This window comes from Tetrahymena thermophila (assembly GCF_000189635.1).
Source record: "Tetrahymena thermophila SB210 genomic scaffold scf_8254769, whole genome shotgun sequence".
Taxonomy (NCBI): domain Eukaryota; phylum Ciliophora; class Oligohymenophorea; order Hymenostomatida; family Tetrahymenidae; genus Tetrahymena; species Tetrahymena thermophila.
In genome coordinates this window covers 129077-148832 of record NW_002476527.1, presented here as the reverse complement: position 1 = coordinate 148832, position 19756 = coordinate 129077, and the positions used below count along the sequence as shown (strand labels likewise).

The window sequence follows — 19756 nt, the reverse complement described above, 5'->3', positions numbered from 1 at the left end:
ATAAATCAAATATTTATTCACTGATATATATTTTTTATACTAAATGATAAAAGTTATCAATAAATATTGAAAAGCTAAATGTTAATGAATTAAATATAATTTACTTCTCTTATTATAATTATTAGAAGATCTCTTTCTTTAAATTTTATTCACTGTTCAGGTAGTAAATTTTTAATTAAATTCTTAAAATAATTATTTTATTCCAAATTTTTATAAGAGTTTGAAAAAATAAAACAATTTAATAAATTTAATAATATCTTAAATAATTTAAGTAATTTTATTTATAATTAGCATAGATATGTAAAAAAAATAAATATTTTGATTGTTCAATTTCTAAGTAAACGAACCTTTTTATCATCATAATTATCTTAGTCATAATCATCATTAGGTTGTAATGAGGATTAATCTGATAACTGATTGTTGTTTTCTTCTTATGATTATTATTACATCTAAGCAAGTTATTGTTATTATTGCTATTGAATTATATTTTATTATTATTTTTGTTTGACGATATTATTTAACTCATCTTATATGACATTCTTTAGCTGATCTATTATTTAATCCTGCCTATTTTATATCATTAATTCTAAATCTTTACAATTTTCTTTGACTTAAGCAATTTTCTCTGCTATTTAATTTATTTTCTAACTCACTAACTCACTATCTTTAATATACTGCCTTGTATTAGCATTTGTTCTTTCAATTTCGTCATAATTAATAGGGACTTCTTCGTTTTCAGATTAAGTCGAATCACTTGTATGCTTTTTTAGTTTTTTCTTTCTTTTTTATTAAATATTCTTTTCTAAAGGACCTCCCCATTCCATATCTATATAATAATTAATTGAATGATTAAAAATCAAAATATTTTTAAAAAATAAAAATAATTTACAATCTTATGGAGGTGTCTAAGAAAAAATAAAACATATATCTCTATCTGTGAGAATTGTTTCTGGATCAGGATTAGTCCAGACATATGGCAATTTGTTATCTTTACAAAGAGATAGTCGATAAAGAGCAATCACAATTATGTCTTATCTTGCTGCAAGGAAGCAAAACAATTTCTCAAATGTTTTTCCCTATGTAAATGTTTAGAGAATAAAAAATATTATACTAAATGTATGTTACCTGGAATGCCTTAGGTATTTTTATGTGGAAAAGGTTACTGTTTTAGTGGTTAAATGACTTATCAAATTTTTTCTTTTTCCAAAATTACTAATGAGAATGATCTCCTAGTAGAATCAGGTTGAGAACTTTTATTAGGGCAGGATTATAAAAGGCTTGTGCACTTAAACTATCCATCATTGATGAAATGTAAATCTCTCCTGATGCAAATAGAGGAGTCTATCAAAAATAAATTTTAAAATCTATAAAAAAAGAAATCATTTATTTATTTATTTACATGATTGTATCCAAACTTTTTTAAAAGCGAGTAATCAGATGGATCGCTTGAAAGAAATGCTATATTTGCAGGATTGACAAATTCTGTAACGATTTGTATATCTGGTTTCAATTTCTAAACAGCTTTGTATTTAAAAATAGTTTTAGCGTCTAAAAGATCTTCTTATTCTTTTGTCAATTCCATGCTCTTTTTTGCCTCATTCTCATATTCTTTGTTGGAATCTTAAAAACTTTACTCAAACTCACTAGCTAAGATAACAACAGTTTGTGCTTTTTAAATATTAGCTCTTATTAAATCCCTTTAATTTAGTGCTGATCCTTTTACAAAATAAATATTTGGGAACAGCGAAACTAGATTCCAAGCCTTTTCAGTAGGCTCCTTATCATTTAAAAGAATAATAGCAGGGTAGTTATCTAAATGTTTTGCTCTTAGAGGCATTATAAAATTAATAAAATTATCAACAGCACCACAAAGAATGATATGGTTCTGAGCTAAAATATTATTTTCGAGGGATTCAAATGAAACATCTATTAAAATATATATTTAGTCAATAATTAATTTTTTTAAATAAAATAAAAATACCTTTAAGATGAATTTTATCTTTAGAAGTATAACATTTTTCATAAATTTTATTCCAATCACCAGTAATAATTGCATTTTTTAAATGTTCCTCTCTTTGTTCATCTTAAATTTAGCTACTATCATAGTCATTGTTGTAATAGTCATCATCTAAATATTAAAATGAAATAATTAATATCTTAATTAAAATTTTATTTTATCAAATAGAAATTAAGGCAAAAATCAAATTTAAGCTAAATAATATTTTAAATAATTTATTTGTAAAATTTAAAATAATAAATTTTCATTTGTTTAGAATTTTATGTTTGTTCCCTTTTGATGTTTGCAAAGGGAAGTTTTATAAATGAATTAAACTATTTTTATTTGCTTTTAAAATGAATTAAAAAGACTTTTGAATACAAAATTAAACTCACCTGTAAATAGTTTCATTTCAGTATCTTTAGGAGGTGTGTTTTAAGAGTTTAGAGAGGAATTTTTTTGATAAAATTTTCTAGTGAAATCTATAATGTCTTCTCTTACATTCATAGCCTCATCTTAAAATTCGTTTTCTTCATTTTATCCTTTGCTTTAGCTGATATTATCTGCAGTCTCTTTATCTTCTGCTATAATATATCTTATAATTTATTTAATTATTCTTCAAGTAAAGCTAGAAATTAAATAATACCCAATAACCTCATAAGTTGAAGGTATATACATTGAACCAGGATTTAAAAAAAGTCTACTGCTTTCTGTAGAAATCAATTCTAATCCAAATAAAATTGCTTTATAGTTTTTATAAATGCTTAAAGCTGCTTATGAAAAAGTTCTCCCTTAATATTTATGACTTAGAAGGACCTTATATATTTCAAATCCTTAGCCTTTCCAATAATCTTCGAGCCATTTGTATTCCAAATTATCAGTTGGGCTGCCAGAAGAAGTTATTAAATTATTTACTAATGCAATTAATCCAGGACACAGACAACTTTTAGCCAATAAGCTCATTTTAAGTTCTTCAATACAAATAACCTATTAACAATTATTCATTAAAAATAAATTATAATGTAAATAATTTAAATTTCTTTTCATATTACTTAATCTATTTATTCTGACTATGTTTCTTATAGCGACAGGTAGTAATGTGTTTTTCCTTCTTGCCTTAAAAGTTATGTACAGAATCTTATGTTAGATTTTAAGTACTTCTTCATGTCCATAGCTCTAAGAATTGTTTACGAATCCTCCCAATGAGGATCAGAACTTTATTTATTGCATAAAATAATCACAGATTTAGCCTTTTCAAGTTAGCATCTCTTTAAATCATTATCATTTGAAGGTTAGCCTTCCATGTAGAATAAATTAGGATTACTTAATAGATTTTCTAGCTACCCATCTGGAGCGTGTGGTAAAAGAAGCAAAGCATGTTTTGCTTAATCGCCATGATCTTAATGAAACAGCTCTTAAAAAAAATTTTCTGCTGCTGTTGAGGAAACAACTCCTGTAACAACAACATGTGAAACTGATTCAACTACCTATTTTTTTATGAAAAAAATAAATATTATTGAAATACTAAAATTAGAAATATTTTTAATTCTAAAATTCAAATTAAATGTAAAATAATAATTTAAAAATTTATTTATTATTGCAACAAACAAATTTATCATTAAGTATTCTAAATAATTAAGGCAAAATTAACATTTTCTTACTTCAAAACAATTTACTATAATTTCTAAACAATTTAAAGAATAGAAAACAATACCTTATAACTTCTTCTTGCAAAAAAGCTCTTTTTGCTTAAGAGATTAATTAATTTAGAACTATATTAAGGGACAAAGATGAATGAGAAGATGAGTAAAAAGATAATTAAAATTCTGATAACACTATTATTAAATGGATTATCATATCCAAGAGTGGATATTGTTATCATGACAAAATAAATATAATAATGGAAAGGTAATGTATTGAGATCAATGTCTTAGTTTGAATTTTTTCCTGAACCTATGTTCCCTACTGAGTTTCTCTAAGTAAATTGGAGTATTCCTGAAGCTAGAATGACCAAACTAAGAGCAGCAAGAATAATTTAAAATAGCTCTTTTAAAGTATCATTATCTATATAAATTAGCAATCTATTCAATATATATTTTTAAATTATTTACTTGAGAAATCATTATATTTAAAATGGCTAACAAATTTAAATAATTGATAAAATATAAAGAAAAAATCATTTAAATTTTACCTTTATAGTCTCATTATCCTTGTAAGTGAAAGTAAATTAATCAATAATAAATAAGGGTCGCTGTAGTCTTCATATATAAAAGAATTTGTTACAAATTTATAAACAAAGTATGGAATGATTGATATTAAATCAGCTACACTCTCCCAAGACTTTATATATTTATTTATATCTTTAGAAGTGAGAATACGGCATATCCATTCAAAAAAGAAATAAGCATGGAAAAGTGTACTTGTTATAGGCCAAGTATCTACTGACCAGATAGAAGTTGAGTAGGTAGAATAAATATATTAAAATATCACAATAAATGAAAATAGACTATTAATCAAGTCTAGCACTTTATTCAAAAAAGCCTAGTCTTCCAACATCTAAGCAAACTTCTGAGTAATAGCATTCCCAGTAGAACTTTATGGAATTATTTCAGATTTCTTTATTTAGGTTGATAAATTTCTTGAATTCACTTAAAAACTCATTTAATTTGTTTTATATATATTTAAAACCTTATAAAAAGAATTGCAGTAAGGCTATTATGTCAACTTAATTATTTAGATAATTTATCTAAATCATAAAAAATATCAAAAATTTAAGACTTCTATCTAAAATTTAAAAGCGTATTAATAATCAAAAAACAATCATTACTCACAACTAAAATGAATATCGATAAATTCCTTCATTTAAAGTTTTAAAAAATAAAATTTTTTAGCCCTTAAAACTTAATAAAATATTTATGAAATTAATTCTAAAATAGAATATTTTTTTTTAGATATTTTATATTTTAATACAATAAATATAATATTTTTAATATTATTTAAATAAATTTGATCGATAAATTTAAAACAAAAAAATGTTAATATTTGAGTTTTATATAAATTAATTTTAAATTAAATTACTAAAAAATTAAAATAAGAAAATTATCGTTTTGCTTGGAAGTAGTTAATGAATGTGCTAAAAATTTAAAAGAATATTAAGGAATTTAGAATAATAAAAATAATTGTAAAAATTAAAGTTACATTTTTAAATCAAACCAGATTTTAATTAAAATTAATATTACAAAAAGAAAGCATAAGCTTGTTTCATTTTTTAGTAAAAAAATATTTATTAGCTATAAAATAATTATTTTATTTTATCAAAAAATTATATTGCTTTTTTTACTAAAAAATATAATTTATAATTTTTAATCATTTTTAAATTATTCCCATTTAAAATCTTGTTTTAAAAAAATATTTTTCAATAAAAAATATTTAGAAGTTAAAACAAACATTAATTCAAAAATTAATACCTTAAAATATAAAAAATATTTTTATTAAAAAATGTGTTTTTTCTCTTTTTAAAATTATATTTTTCTTAAAACGAATAATTTTTGGTTTAGCGCTCTGCCTTTTGAAATTTAAATTTTTTGTCAGTTAAAAGATCTTCTAATTTCAATTATATTGATCAAATTTTTTTTCTAAATTGATGAGAAAAGGGAAATAAACGAATACTTGTTAGAAATTTTCATAAATAGGAGATTTTCTTGATAAAATTTTGATTGAAAAGATACAAGTATCTTAACACTATAAATTAGTGTTCAATAGCTTGAAATATTAAATTAATATTTGAAAATAAGAAATTCAACTAAAATCATATATTTTTGAACACTCTTAAGGTCTCATAAGCTGTACTTAAAAATAAATGAGCAGAAAGGAGGTTGTCAATAAAAATAATTAAGAAAACTAGAGGCAATTACACAAGACGTTCTTTATATAATTAGAGAGCTAAAAGGAAGATTTGTATTCAATATATTTTAGTTTCCTGCAGATCTACACTTAAAAATAATAAGAGCAAGTCTACAAGAAATGGATGCAATTTCCTCAAAAAAATTAAGCATATATTCTATCAATAAAAAAGGAAGAGACGAAGAAAAAAATAACATAGCTTTAAGAAGCATCAAGCTGGTAAGAATGTAAGATAAAAAACTTAAAGTGGACAGAGGTTTAGGTAGAAAGCAATATCATAAGGATCATTAGGTATAACAATAGTTCTAATTCTTAGCTTGAAATCTTGCAAGAAAACCGCTTTTCTGAATTTGTGATTATCCACAATGTAGGTTCTGACCAATACGAAATTCAAAAACTCAATCTTTAAAATGCTGAAAAATTACAATTTTAAGAATAGGCGCACATTGAAAGTTAAAATATTCCTAGTATTGTTGATTAATAACTAATTTAGAATAATTAATCTCTTCAAAATAATTCTGATCAAGAAAATAACAATTATAATTTAAATCTTAATTAATATCAAACAAAGATTACATAACAGGAAAAGCTTATTTTAAATTTATAACAAGAAAACCAACAAAATGGAAAGATAATAAACGATCTCAACAAATAACTTATTGAAGCTTAAAGTAATTTTGAGAATAATTTTGAATAATAATAAGAAGAACAAAAGTAAATTATGCATAATCTTAAAACTGAATTAGACAAGTTAAAAACAACTTTAAACTAAGAAAAATTAATTAATTAAGAATTAAAAGAGAAACTTGAAAAAAAAGAAAAAGAGCTAAATATTGAAAAAAGTAAGAACGAGGTAATTGAATAAGAAAATTCTAAAATTTACTTGGAGAATATAAGACTTCACAATGAAAATTTAAATCTAATTAATGAACTAAATGAACTAACAAAAGAACATGATAAAGACAAAAACAGTCTTGAAAAAAGCGAGAAAAAGTATAAAAAGAAGAAAGAGAAATATTAAAAGTTAAAGGAAAAGATTTCTTAATAAGAAAAGGATATGAATAAGGAAATGGAAAAGAGTAGAAACGAAATAGATTACATTAAAGCTGAGTGTAGCAAAAAAGAGTAAATAATTAAGGATAAAGATATTGATATATAAAAACTTGAATAAAAACTTTAAGTTAGTGAATAAGATAGATAAAAATATAAATAAAAATATAATTAATTGAAAGTAGCTAAATCAACAAATGATTATATATATGAAGCAAACGTTAATAAAGCTTTAAATTTTGATGAGACGCCTTCAAATACTAATAGAGATAACTTCTTATAGCACAGAAATTACTATAAAAATATTGATTCTAATGCTAATTAATCTAACTATGAAAATTAATTTGAATATGGAATTAATCACAATACAGATTACTACCTTGATTCTTATAAATAAAGTCTTAATAAATTATCTGTATAGGAAAAATATTCTATGAACAAAGACTTATCATCATAGGCTGATATCGCTACACTTTAGAGCTCTTTGAAAGATTCTAGGATAAGCTCAAAAAAAGATTATAATTAAGATAGCTTTATCATGTAAACTTTAGAAAAGCAAAAAAATTTTGTTTAAAATTACCAAAGCAATGATAAAAAGAATACCATCCTAGACTGCCTAAATTCATATGAAAAATAGCTAAAATTTGAATCTTAAATATTTGATTCTTATAGTAAAATACAATCAAATTCTAACTTAGAATCTAGCAAAAACTAAGATACAATATCCAGTGTTAGTCAATTAAGCGAAGACGAGTAAGAATTAAATAAATCAAAATTATCTGCAAGTAAATCAAGCTGTGATGCAAATAACATAAATAATGACAAAAGTATCAAAAAATAAAGAAAATTTAAACAAAAATCTAAAAATAGCCCAAATAAGCACCAAAAAATAATTAAATAGTAGGATCCCTCTAAGCTATTGAATAGTAAAAGCCATAAATAAAAATATTTGTAATCTAAAAAATAGAATGAAAAATTATTAAATAAGCAGATAAACAGCTCATTAATTACCAAGCCTCACATAAAAGAGAAAGTTTAAGAGCAAATAGAAAAAAAATAATATCAAGGAAGCAGATAAAAACTATCTTAGGTAAATGAAAATAATAATAAATTCTAAAATATTAATAATCTCTCAGTAAGAAGTTTATTATTAACTAACAAGAACCACATAAAGAAATAAATTACAAAATAATAATGATAACTTAAAAATAAATAAATAAATAAATAAAATTACTGAAACATTCATTATTTATTTTGCTTTTTATTATTTATTATCTTATATTAAAGTTTATTTATTTTCAATCTTTTTAATAATTTATTTTAATTTAAATTATTTTTTATTTGCCAAATTAAATTTACAATATTATAATTTAATGATTCCTTTAAAAAATGATTTATCCTTTCAAATTCTATCCTGAGTTTTATTAACTCTTTTAGAATAATTCATAAGATTCTAGCTTAATTTTGGTTTGCGCCTCAATTAAATTTTTTAAAATTTTTTTCTTCATTTAAAAAAAATTTATTTAAAAAAAAGAATAACAAAATTTTACTAATCCAAAATTATTAAATAAATATATGAATTTATTTCTTAATTAAAATTATTCAGTAAACAAATATATTTATGAGTTACTGGGAGTAGAATGCTAGCTACTCAATATAAATTGCATAAACATTAAGTTTAACAAGTAAAATAACAAACATTCAGTACCATATCAACTTTTTATCAAATTTTAAAATTAAGATAAACTAATCTATGCAATTTTTATGTTTTTCTAAGATAATTTAACTTTTCATTCATCATAAAAGTATTTTTCCTATTAATAAATTAACATAATTATTCTCATAAAGAGAAGATTAAATTTTTATTTAAGACGCTTTACAAAAAATTAATTATTGCAATTTGATAAAAATAGCTAAAAATAAATAATTGCTTACTTTAAACTCAAATTTAACCCTAATAAATTTTAAAACGATGTCAATTAGCTTCCTAAATCACAGCCTGGATTACTAATAATACTACAAGAGCTAAAAATATAATTGAGATTTATATAAATTTTTTAATTAATTAAAAATTAATTATTTTACGATAAATCAAGCTTTAAATGCTTTAAACATTATATTTTTGTAATTCCTTTCAAAATGTCTTAGGCTCCGATTAAACCAATATTATTTGAACTTTAAAAATTGTTTATAGAATATTTTAATTAACTAATTAAACAAACTATAATTTTAATTTATAAATTTTAAAGAAAATTATTTTAAATTTTACTTAATTTGCAATTAAAAATCAATAAGTGATTTAGAATTTGATAATTCAGCTCCTAAGTCAGAAGCTCCCTGATATCCAAATTTATTTTATCTATAAGTTATTTAAAGTTTAAAAAACTGAATTCAACAGCAATTAAAATAGCTACTTAACTTATTTGAAGTATTAGAAATATATTTATTTATTTTATAATAATTAAAAATAAATAGTTTTTAAATAAATCAAACTTTAATAAAAAATTATTTACCTAAGATTTAAGAGCAGTTTTTTTAGGTTTTGGCAATTTTTAATACCTTTTCCTAATTATTGAATCCCGTAATCATTAATCTAGTTATAACTTTCAAATATTATATAAAATGTTATAATTTAGTTTTTACATTTATCACCATAATCCTATAAAATTATGATGAATTTAAAGTTTGGTATTAATTTTTTAAAGAAATATTAAACTTAAATGATTTTGCTTAATACTTAACTAATTAAACAAAATTTTTTTATTTAATTTTTTTTTATCTACCATCTATCTATCTATCTACTCTCTATATTAACTTGATAAATTCCAAAAATAATTTTTTCTAAGGTGATAAATTTTATAAGTAATTAATTTTTATTATAGCCTTAATTAATATGAGAATAGAAGGTAAATTATAATTTTTATTTGATTTACTCTAAGTTTAGCATCAATCTTGTGAGGTTTTTAAATTTAATTAGTGCTTCACCTAACCCTAAAGCTGCACTACAATCTAATGTTGAAAAGCTTGAATTAAAATAAAAAATAAAAACTGTTTGTTAAATCTATTAAATTATTTTCAAATAAGAAAAACAAAAAAAATCTAATAAATAAATAAATAATAGAGTTGAATTTAAAAAAAAAAATTTACTAAAAAGCAAGAGTTAAATCAGTAAGATTTTCATTATTACTTAATTAATTAAGGAAATCATAAGTAGCCTAATATCCATTGATATAATTGTTTCTTTTTATAATAGCAATTTTTTATTTATTTAATACAAGCTTTATTAGTTGAATGAATTTGGAATTTAATATAATTTGTATCTTTTAATTTTTTTGAAAAATATAAAAAATAATTTTATTTATTTATTTACTAAAAGTCCAGAAATAAACTTGTCAATTTAGAACAACATCTTATCCCTTTTGATATCTAAATCAAACCTATTTTTTTTATTCCGTTTTCCCTTTAATGTTTTCATTAAAGTAAGAAATTAATTTATTGGTTGCCATGATTTTGAATAAATATTACGAAAAATCAACTGATAGGGAAGAAAGGCTACTGCATTTTCCTAACCCTATGCCAAATTCTAAGGTTTCGTCATTTCCAATTTTATTTAAACTTAATTATAGATAGAGTGAATGAGTATAAAGTAAATAAAAAAAAAATAATAATACTTTAAATTTAAATTAAATGAAACTAGATTTTGACAATGTCCGATTTCTTCAGTTAAATCTGAAACACCTTTAGCTTCTATATTGTTTTCTCTTTTAAAAATAATTTTAATTTTGCTAACTTATAAGTATTTACTTTAGATTAAGTGCCAAATTTTGTAGTTATATCATTTTTCCTATTCCTTAGGCTAAGCCTTTTGCTCCTTTTTCCCCTATTTTATTTAAGCTTTTAATCATTTAAGTTTAATTAGGATATTTTAGTTTGAATCTCAATTAAATAAATTATATTATATTCAAAAATAAGAATTTATTTTATAGAGATTATCTTTTTACCTTAAATCTATCACTAAATCAGACACATTTAAACATTTAGCTAAACTAACTCCTATAAAATAACCTCCTTATCCATCTAAAAAATTATTGCTTTTCGATTAAATATATGTTACTAATTAGTATTATTTTATTCAAATTTTCTACTTAAGTATAAGGAAGAGTCTTTTCAGATTCTGTGATTTCTAGAACTCTTATCCTAAGCTATAAATTTCAGATTAACCAATTCTAATACCTCTAATAAAATTATTTCAAAAGATAGTATAAAGCATATAATTTAAATAGGAGTTTTTTTTTTGTAATCATTTATTAAAATTTTGTATAATTTGTTTGTTTGTTTGTTTGTTGCTTTGCCTTTTATTAATCAATTTACTTACTTAGATAGTAATTTTAATAATATTTTGAATAAATTGTAATTGTATAATTTTACTTATAATCAAGCTCTACATTAATACGCTAAAGAGAGTCTGATTAAATAAACTAAAATGATATTATATTAACAAAATTTCAATAAACTATTTTACTTTTTTAATACTTTTATAAGTTTATTTATTTTCAAGCATTCTTTTTTATTAATATTTTATTTTTATCCTAAATTCCAAGCTAATTTATTTTTATTAAAAATTTAATCAATTAGCAATAAATAAATAAGTACATTACATACTTTATAATTATTTTGTAAATTAGAAATAGTAAAAACATCCTTAATTTATCATTAATTTATAAATGGTTAAATAAAAAAATATCTTTTTAATTTAAAATTAAAATTTTTTTTGATAATTTTCTAAATTTCAGTATTAATGAATGAATGAATGAGGATTTATGAAATATATATTCTAAAATAAATGAGCATATTTATTAAAAAATATTTTTTTCTCTTGCTAACATTAATTCAATTTATATTTGTTTTAAATTAAATAAAAATAAAATTATTATTTATTTGAAATGATTAATCATATATAGTAAGTACACAGAAGATCTTTTCAATTTACTATAAACATAATGAAAATTGAATAAGAGTTATTAAATAAAAAATATTTATCATTATAAAATTGATCGGATTAAGAAAAATGGGTATTTGCTATTTTATGATGAAAAAGAAATAATTAATTAATTTATTAATAGAGTATTTTGATTAATTTAATTTAGTTCTAGAGATTTAAAATCATTAGAGTAATATATGGTTATAATAAGCTAATAAATTGAGATGATTATTATTATATTAATTTTGTTCACTAAATTTTAGAGAGAGGCTTAATAGATTGCATACATAATATCGAGGTGAGTATTCAAATTTATTAATAGATGAATGGAGTTAAGAACGAATGAAAGCATTTTTTGTTAATGTAATATAAATGACAATAAATTATGCTTTGAAGTAATCAGAAATTTAGTTTAAAAAAAAGTAATGCAGAGTTATTTTCACTAAATTTAGCATACTAAGATTAATGAATGAATGAATAATTTATTTGCTTATGAAATTATAAATAAATAATTAATTTTAAAGCTAATTACAAACAATTTATACAAATAAAAACAAAGCAAATTCAAGTAAATTTTTTTAATCTATTAGTATCTATGTATATATGTATGTTATATTCATTCTAATGTATTTGTTTGAGATTTGATCAAACAAAAGATTTGTGGAAATTAAATCCTTTGGTGCAGAAATTTTATAATCAAATATACAATCTACAAAGCATTAAATTACTAACTAACCAAACTATAAAGTTACAAACAAACACACAATTTTATTTATCTAGCACAAATAATTAAAGACCATAAACAAACAAGGTCATAATAATCCTTACTTCATCAAACCATTCCAAAATCAGCTTCAGTGCTATAAATTAGTAGTATAAGCATACATGAGTATGAATACAGAAAGTAGATTCAATTCGTTTTAGTAATAGCAGCAAATCTATGAGAAGCCTTAAAAAATATAAATTCCAAAAGTGAGAGGTAATCTTAGTTCTTTTAACGATTTAATGAATTATGACTCGATGAAAATTGAGAGCTAAGCCTTAAATAACCTTAGAAATATGAGCGAAGATAAATTAGATCAGTATTTAACTAATATCAATTCTACTAGCAATATAACTAGGTAAAACACGAACTATAATAATAATTATTAAGCTAGTAATAATTCTATTATGACAAATAATATGTACTACCAAAACTTCTATTCTCAAAATATTGTTTGCAATTAACCTTTCTCCCCTGAAAAGAGGAAAAGTTCCAATATAGTAGGATGGGATCATGATGACTCTACTCTTCAGTAAATTGATTGTTTAGATTTATAAATAGAAAAAGAGTAATCTATAATAAAGGAAGAGCCTGCTTAAGAAAAGGCTCATCGCTCTCAAAGCTAATTTGAAAAACAAAATTCAAGCCATTCTTCTGCAACTATTAATACTGCATTGACAGCAACTACCTCCAATTCTAACGCTTCTCCATTAGCAGTTTAATAATCGTAAACTTCAGATAAAGAATCTAAAAAATAACAAAATAATTATGTATCTTCTCCTATCATTCATTAAAATGTAAGAAGATCTCTAAGTAAAAAATCATCATATATTTAATTGACTAGCAGTGCTACCGATCTATCAGTATAAAATCTTTCTTAAATAAAATTATAGCATTAGCCTGCTCCTGAGCTCAATTCTACATCACCTCCTAATAATGGATTCTTTCAAAAATAAATTAGCCTTAATAAATTTCCACCAATTTTACGTTCTTAATCCCCATCATTACACTCTTCAGTGTAATAAGAAAGAAGTAACTCTAAAGTTAGAATTCAATCTAAAATTATTAGAATCCGTACATCATCAGCCTCAGGCGGCTTCGAATAAAACTAATAATCTCTAAACTAAACTGGAATTAAGATATAAAATATAATTCATCAAAAACACTAGAGTATTAGCAGTAACAGTAATATCAACAATAACAATAATAATAATAGTAATATCAATGTTAACAGCTATACATAAAATGGTACTAATAGTAGTAATAGCAATTTATAATAAGTTAATATCCAATCAGCAAATAATACATTATATTACAAAAAAATATTATAAAACACAAAAGTTTTGCAATAAAGATAGAAAGCTCTAGCCTAACTCTCTACAAAGCAGTAATAATAACTACAATCTAATCTTAAAACTTCTTAATCATTTGCTCTTTACAATATAACTAATCCTACTATTTAATCATATGTTAAATATTCTTCTCCGTTGAGAGGAAGTCTTTCTAAATTTTTCCTTGTTAAAAATGGGCTTTATCACAAATGATTGACTGACTGCTTTATTGCTTTTTCACTAGATTTAAATTTATTAGATCGATTTCTCTTGAATAATTTTGAAACGTATCACAGAAACAAAGACTAATTAATTTACTGATGCATAGGATAATTAATTGTATGTATGACCTGGACAATTTATTCACAAACAAAGTTGATTGATTAACTTAAATTGTATATATAAATCACAACATTAATTAACTAATAAAAATATAATTTAAAACATGATTAACCTAATTAATAAATAGAATAATCTAATATATATACTTAATTTATATTATAAATTTATCCAAATAACTTCTTCTTTAAAGCTTATTTATACAAAAATGTAAAAAATATCTTTATTTGTTTATATATTCAATTTATTAGTCAAAAAAAATCTATTAAAACTCTTTCTTCACTTTCATCTTAAAATTATACCAAATAGTTTTTTATAATAAAAAAAATTTGTAAATAAACACATTAGTTAATAATACAAAGGTTGCTAAATTTATAGTTGTGATAGATAGATAATATTCAAAAATTTAATTAAAAACATTGATTAAAACTTTTATCTTACATAATCATATAAAGATAAAAATACATATTGTTTAATTGATTTATATTGCATGTAATGATCCAAAAAGTATAGTATGGTCATAAATAAATAAATATGTTAGTATTTTTTAAATATAGCACCTTAATCTATTAATCTTAATTAGAGAATGTCATGGATTATATTTGGATTGGATATATCCATAGATAATCAGATCAGATATCCAATCAATAGTTTTTTTTAAAAAAATTAATCTATTATATTAAAGTTCATTTTTTTAATTTTATGGCTAAAGTAGGTTATTTAAAAATAAGGCTTTACAGTGAACTAATATGCAAATTATAAATAATGGAAAGTAATAACAATAAATATTCTTTATTATATAAAAAAATTTATTACAGTTAAATATTAAAATCGAAGTTTGTATACTTTTAATAAAATAATTAAAAATTATTTATTATTATTATATTGAGTTGAGATACAATTACAAATAATAAAATTAATACTCATATTTATGATATTTTTATCAAAGTATTTTCAATTCATATTTTTAATAACATATTTGACCTGTTTTTTCAAGTAAATTTTTTATTATTATTGTAACTGCAGTAGCAAAGTATTTTCAATTTCAATAAGCTTAGATAGCTTTTTCATAGAAAAATAAATTGTTATAATTTCTATTAACATGATTAGATAAAATTAAATTTTAAAATATGCATAAAATAGAAGTGTTAGTTTAATAGTCGATTTTTTATTTAAAATTAATAATTTTATTTGAATCTTAAATCTATTTTTTTTCTTGAAATAATAATAATAATTTAGGTTTTTTTCACTTATTTTACACAATTATTAGTTATTAAGCTTCATATAAGTCTATATTAAACACATTATTAAGAGTATCTACAAAACAATTGTTTAAATCTTTTTACCATAATTAATTAAGAAAGCTAAAAATCATTTAAATTTATTCTTTATTCAATTATAATGAATACCTTGTAATTTTTGTTTTCTACTCTTAGGGTTAAAAAATAAATTAAGCATACTTTTTATAATTATTATTTATTTGAATTAATTTGAGGTAACTAGCTAGCACTTTAGAAATTTCAAAAAATATTCTAATAAAACTCATAAATAATCAAATAAATTGTTTTTTGAATCATTTTTTGTGATAAACTATATATATATTTACATTAATTATTATATTTCTTAAATACTTTTTAAACATTCATTTATTTTATTGGCTTTACTTTTATAAAATTGAAAAAATGTAAATTTTGATTTATATTTATTTTGTAATTAATTTTTATAATTTTTGAAGTTTGTTTTGCAATTTTTTTATTACATATTCACAATATAAATTAAATATTATTAAAATTATTTCAAATTTTAAATAGTATTTTTATTTTTTTGTATAGAATTTATTTCCTTGAAAGCTATAAATAATTAAATGTAATTTTTCTAAAGTGGTATGTAATTATGTATATAATTATTTGATTAAAATACAAGCAAATATATATATTTGATATAATTTCACTTAATTATAAATGAATAATAAATAAATAATCGAATTTATATTATATTATTATACAAAAATAACAATTTCCTACATTTTTTTTTATTAATTATGAGTATATATGTATATAGTATTATATTTGATATTTGCTTTTACTTAGCAAATGAGAGCGAGTTTGTTTGTTTGTTTGAAAATTTATTTTAATTTCTATCTATTTTTAATATTGAATAGAAAATAGGATTTTTTTGTTTATTTACACATTTTTTTTCAATTGATATTTATTTTAACTCTATATTTGTTATTAAGATTTTGTTCAAAAGTTATTTTGATTTTATGTCTAAGTATTATTTTGATTAAATTTAATATTATTCAATTATATAATGTCTAAATCACCACTATCATTATCATCATCTTCATCTTCTTCCATTTCTTAATCTTAATTTTATTTGAACTGTTCAATTTACTTTCTATAATATTCATCTTCTGCTTTTTACAACTCTTAGTCATAATAATATTTCATTTAATCTTATTCCTCTTATTCTTAAACTAATTTTTCTATATTCATACAAACGCGGTATTCAAATTCCTCTGTGGTGAAATATTGTGGATCATAATAAATCAAATCTAAAGTATCCTCTATGTTATAAAAATAAATAGTAAATTTAACTATTTTAAGATAATAAATATACCTATAATTCTTTTACGGTGCAAGTTTAAAATGTTATATCTTTTTTTAGATCTGCAATTTTCTTACTTTTTAGACATCATCTATTTATTTTTTTAATATTTATGAATAATTAATTAATAATCTGAACAAAATTATTTATTTATTTATTTTTTTACATCACTGATGCATTTTCTAAGCATTTCTCTTTCCTCATTTTGCTGTTATAGATCTTCATTTTATTCTTAAACTTCTTATTAACTGCTATTAACATTTTCGATAACTTCCATTTGATTATTGCTTGTATTATAATGAGATGCTGGTTCAAATATGTTATTTTTAATCTAATTATAATTATTAAATCTAAAATTGTCATTATTTTAATTTCCATTAAACATAATTTTCATGGTTTATTGATTATTATGAGCATTGAAAGGTTAATTTTATTCATTCATTTAATTGCTTCCACTAAATATATTATTTTGATATTCCATATTTTAATTGTTGTTTTCCTCTAATTCAATATTGCTGCTTTCTAAGTCTACTTATTGTGGCTATGTTAAATTCTAAAAACTTGAGTAGTTTGGATAAATTTTTTGTTATTAAATTTAAAAATAATTGCTATCTCTTGAAATCAATTAGAGCTGCATTTTTAGTATACTGAAATAAAAATGTTAATTGATTGATGATCTAAAAAATATTTTTTTGTTTTTTGTTTTACTTTATTGAATATATTTTAAATAGAGTTATTTATAAATATTTATTATATAAAACCAGCTAGCTAATTATTTTAAATTATTAATATGTTTCTTAAACTAATTAAATCTTTTCTTTTTCTTTTAATTTTCAAAACTTTTTTAAAAGTCCGCCAATTAGATTAATTAAATAAATAAATACCAATTTGTTAATATAAATTTTCAAATCTACTTCATTTGAATTTAATTAAGTTTTTCTGTTCTATTTTAATCACTCTATATGCTTCAATTTATTTTTTTTTCAAAGTAATCCTAAAAGAAAAATATTTTATAAAATAAGGAAACTCTTTCTTTGTTAAATATAATATGAAATTTTCATTGATTTATAATTATTTATTTATAAATTAATTTTTAATTGATTTAAAATTTATTTATGATTTTAAGTAACACTATTAAAAATTAATACTTAAAGTATGAAAGATTTATTTATATCTATATATATTCTTAATAATCTTCGATTATTAATTGTGAATATAATTAAAAATTTTTTTAAATTAGTAATTCATCAAAGTTAAAATAAAAGGAGGAAATGAAAATCCTTATATTTTAACAAATATCTTTAATTTGGTTTATTTTATTTGAATTTTTAATATGTTTTTTTCTTTAAGAATTCTAATTTTTATTAGCTTCTAACACAATTTTTTAGTGTACAAAAATTTAGATATATTTAATAAATAAGTAATAAAATATATCATTTTCTTTTTAAATTTGTTAGAATTTTCATATATTATCCTATAATGATAAGCTAAAATTTTTAATATATTATCTAAAAAAAATAATTCTTTGCTTCTGCTTGTATAATTTAATTTGATAGATTTAAGATAGATATATGCCATAAAAAACAATATGCAAAATAATAATTTATGTACAAATAATAAGCTAGCCAAAGATTTGTTTGTTTAAATTTAATTAACTTATAAATAAATATTTTAGTTTAGTTTATTCAAAGATTTGCAAGATAGCTAAATAATTTTGCAGTAGAAATATTTAATAAAGTAGTATTTTCTTCTAAATCATGAGAACCTTCGACCATTCCAAATTACTCTATTTAGAAATTTTCTTCTAATCTTGAATATTCTAAAGCTTATTCGATAGAAAGAAATCCATTAATTAATGAAACACCTAGACAAGTTGATTTAGTGTTAACTGTTGCTTATTCTATTGCCATTAAAGTCCAATTATCTTTACTAGCAATATATTTTTAAATGTTTTATATTTCGATATCTTCTAATTCTCTTGAAAATAAGGAATCAGTAGGTTGTAATTTGATATTCATTAACTTATTGACATATTCAATTACAGGATTAAGCTTTTCATTTTAAATAACTCCTAATTTTCCTTCTTCTCTAAACAAAATAGTATCGTTTCTAACAAATTGATTAACAGAATCTTCAATATGTTGTCTAATATTTTCTTGTATATCCATATCAACTGTGGTTCTAGAAATAGATGTAATTGGCATAGTTGCTGGTTTCAAATATTCATTTTGCATGTTGAATTCATGAGCAATAGCGAATGCCAATTCATAAGTTGGTAGAGCTAATTTATTTTTTAAAGGTGTTCTTATAAGTTTACCATCCAAAAATACTCCGTACAAATGCTTATTATGCACTGGGTTTTCTAATTTTTTAACAGTAGCCTTTTTATAAAACTTTTTCATGAACTGTCCACCTTATGTTCCAATGGTAAAGAACCTTTTAATGGTAAAATTTAAGCTCATTTTTATATCTTAAAACTTATTATTAAATAACAAATGAATGATTGATTCAAAGAGTATTTATTTTTTGACTATTTATTCAACAGAATTAAATTTTTAATATTTATTATTTAATCTGAAATTTGAGATATAAATTAATTAGGATATTTATTTTACTTAATTTAGTTGCTAGAAGCAAAAAGAAAAACTATGAATCTTCTAGCTGCTTTTCATAAATAATTAATTAAAAAATATAAACTAAATAATTAATGTAAATCAATTATTGAATTAAAAAAAATGGCTAGGCTAAGATAAAATATATTTTTTGTGCCAATTTAATAATAAATT

General features: G+C 20.9%; 6 protein-coding genes across 6 annotated transcripts; 2 read left to right on the top strand and 4 right to left on the bottom strand. All coding sequences in view use genetic code 6, as the record gives it.

The window, feature by feature from the left end:
• Positions 1 to 326: 326 nt before the first annotated feature.
• TTHERM_000975379 (calcium-activated potassium channel protein) lies at positions 327 to 4657 on the bottom strand (the record flags this gene model as incomplete). Its single annotated transcript, XM_012796094.1, has 10 exons — positions 327 to 826; positions 890 to 1076; positions 1126 to 1341; positions 1400 to 1926; positions 1982 to 2128; positions 2392 to 2591; positions 2643 to 2983; positions 3049 to 3483; positions 3711 to 4077; positions 4188 to 4657. 10 exons carry the CDS (start codon positions 4655 to 4657, stop codon positions 327 to 329), a joined length of 3390 nt encoding a protein of 1129 aa, XP_012651548.1.
• Positions 4658 to 5855: 1198 nt separating this feature from the next.
• Positions 5856 to 8147, top strand: TTHERM_00975360 (hypothetical protein; the record flags this gene model as incomplete). The annotated part of the gene is made up of 1 exon (XM_001009981.2): positions 5856 to 8147. One exon carries the CDS (start codon positions 5856 to 5858, stop codon positions 8145 to 8147), a length of 2292 nt encoding a protein of 763 aa, XP_001009981.2.
• A 381-nt stretch (positions 8148 to 8528) lies between these two features.
• On the bottom strand, positions 8529 to 11570 carry TTHERM_000975359 (kinase domain protein). The gene is made up of 15 exons (XM_012796093.1): positions 11472 to 11570; positions 11378 to 11427; positions 11095 to 11182; positions 10951 to 11040; positions 10754 to 10843; positions 10621 to 10710; positions 10475 to 10564; positions 10320 to 10409; positions 10097 to 10189; positions 9883 to 9972; positions 9463 to 9552; positions 9219 to 9308; positions 9035 to 9124; positions 8885 to 8974; positions 8529 to 8763 (listed from the first exon to the last, which is right to left on the bottom strand). The coding sequence occupies exons 2-15, from the start codon at positions 11394 to 11396 to the stop codon at positions 8673 to 8675; spliced, it is 1191 nt and encodes a 396-aa protein (XP_012651547.1). The 5' UTR covers positions 11397 to 11427; positions 11472 to 11570; the 3' UTR covers positions 8529 to 8672.
• Positions 11571 to 12815: 1245 nt separating this feature from the next.
• TTHERM_00975350 (hypothetical protein) lies at positions 12816 to 14237 on the top strand (the record flags this gene model as incomplete). The annotated part of the gene is made up of 1 exon (XM_001009980.3): positions 12816 to 14237. The coding sequence occupies one exon, from the start codon at positions 12816 to 12818 to the stop codon at positions 14235 to 14237; it is 1422 nt and encodes a 473-aa protein (XP_001009980.1).
• A 2369-nt stretch (positions 14238 to 16606) lies between these two features.
• On the bottom strand, positions 16607 to 17607 carry TTHERM_00975340 (hypothetical protein; the record flags this gene model as incomplete). The annotated part of the gene is made up of 2 exons (XM_001009979.3): positions 16607 to 16929; positions 16983 to 17607. 2 exons carry the CDS (start codon positions 17605 to 17607, stop codon positions 16607 to 16609), a joined length of 948 nt encoding a protein of 315 aa, XP_001009979.2.
• A 1048-nt stretch (positions 17608 to 18655) lies between these two features.
• On the bottom strand, positions 18656 to 19432 carry TTHERM_00975330 (ATP12 chaperone protein; the record flags this gene model as incomplete). The annotated part of the gene is made up of 1 exon (XM_001009978.1): positions 18656 to 19432. One exon carries the CDS (start codon positions 19430 to 19432, stop codon positions 18656 to 18658), a length of 777 nt encoding a protein of 258 aa, XP_001009978.1.
• Positions 19433 to 19756: the final 324 nt, after the last annotated feature.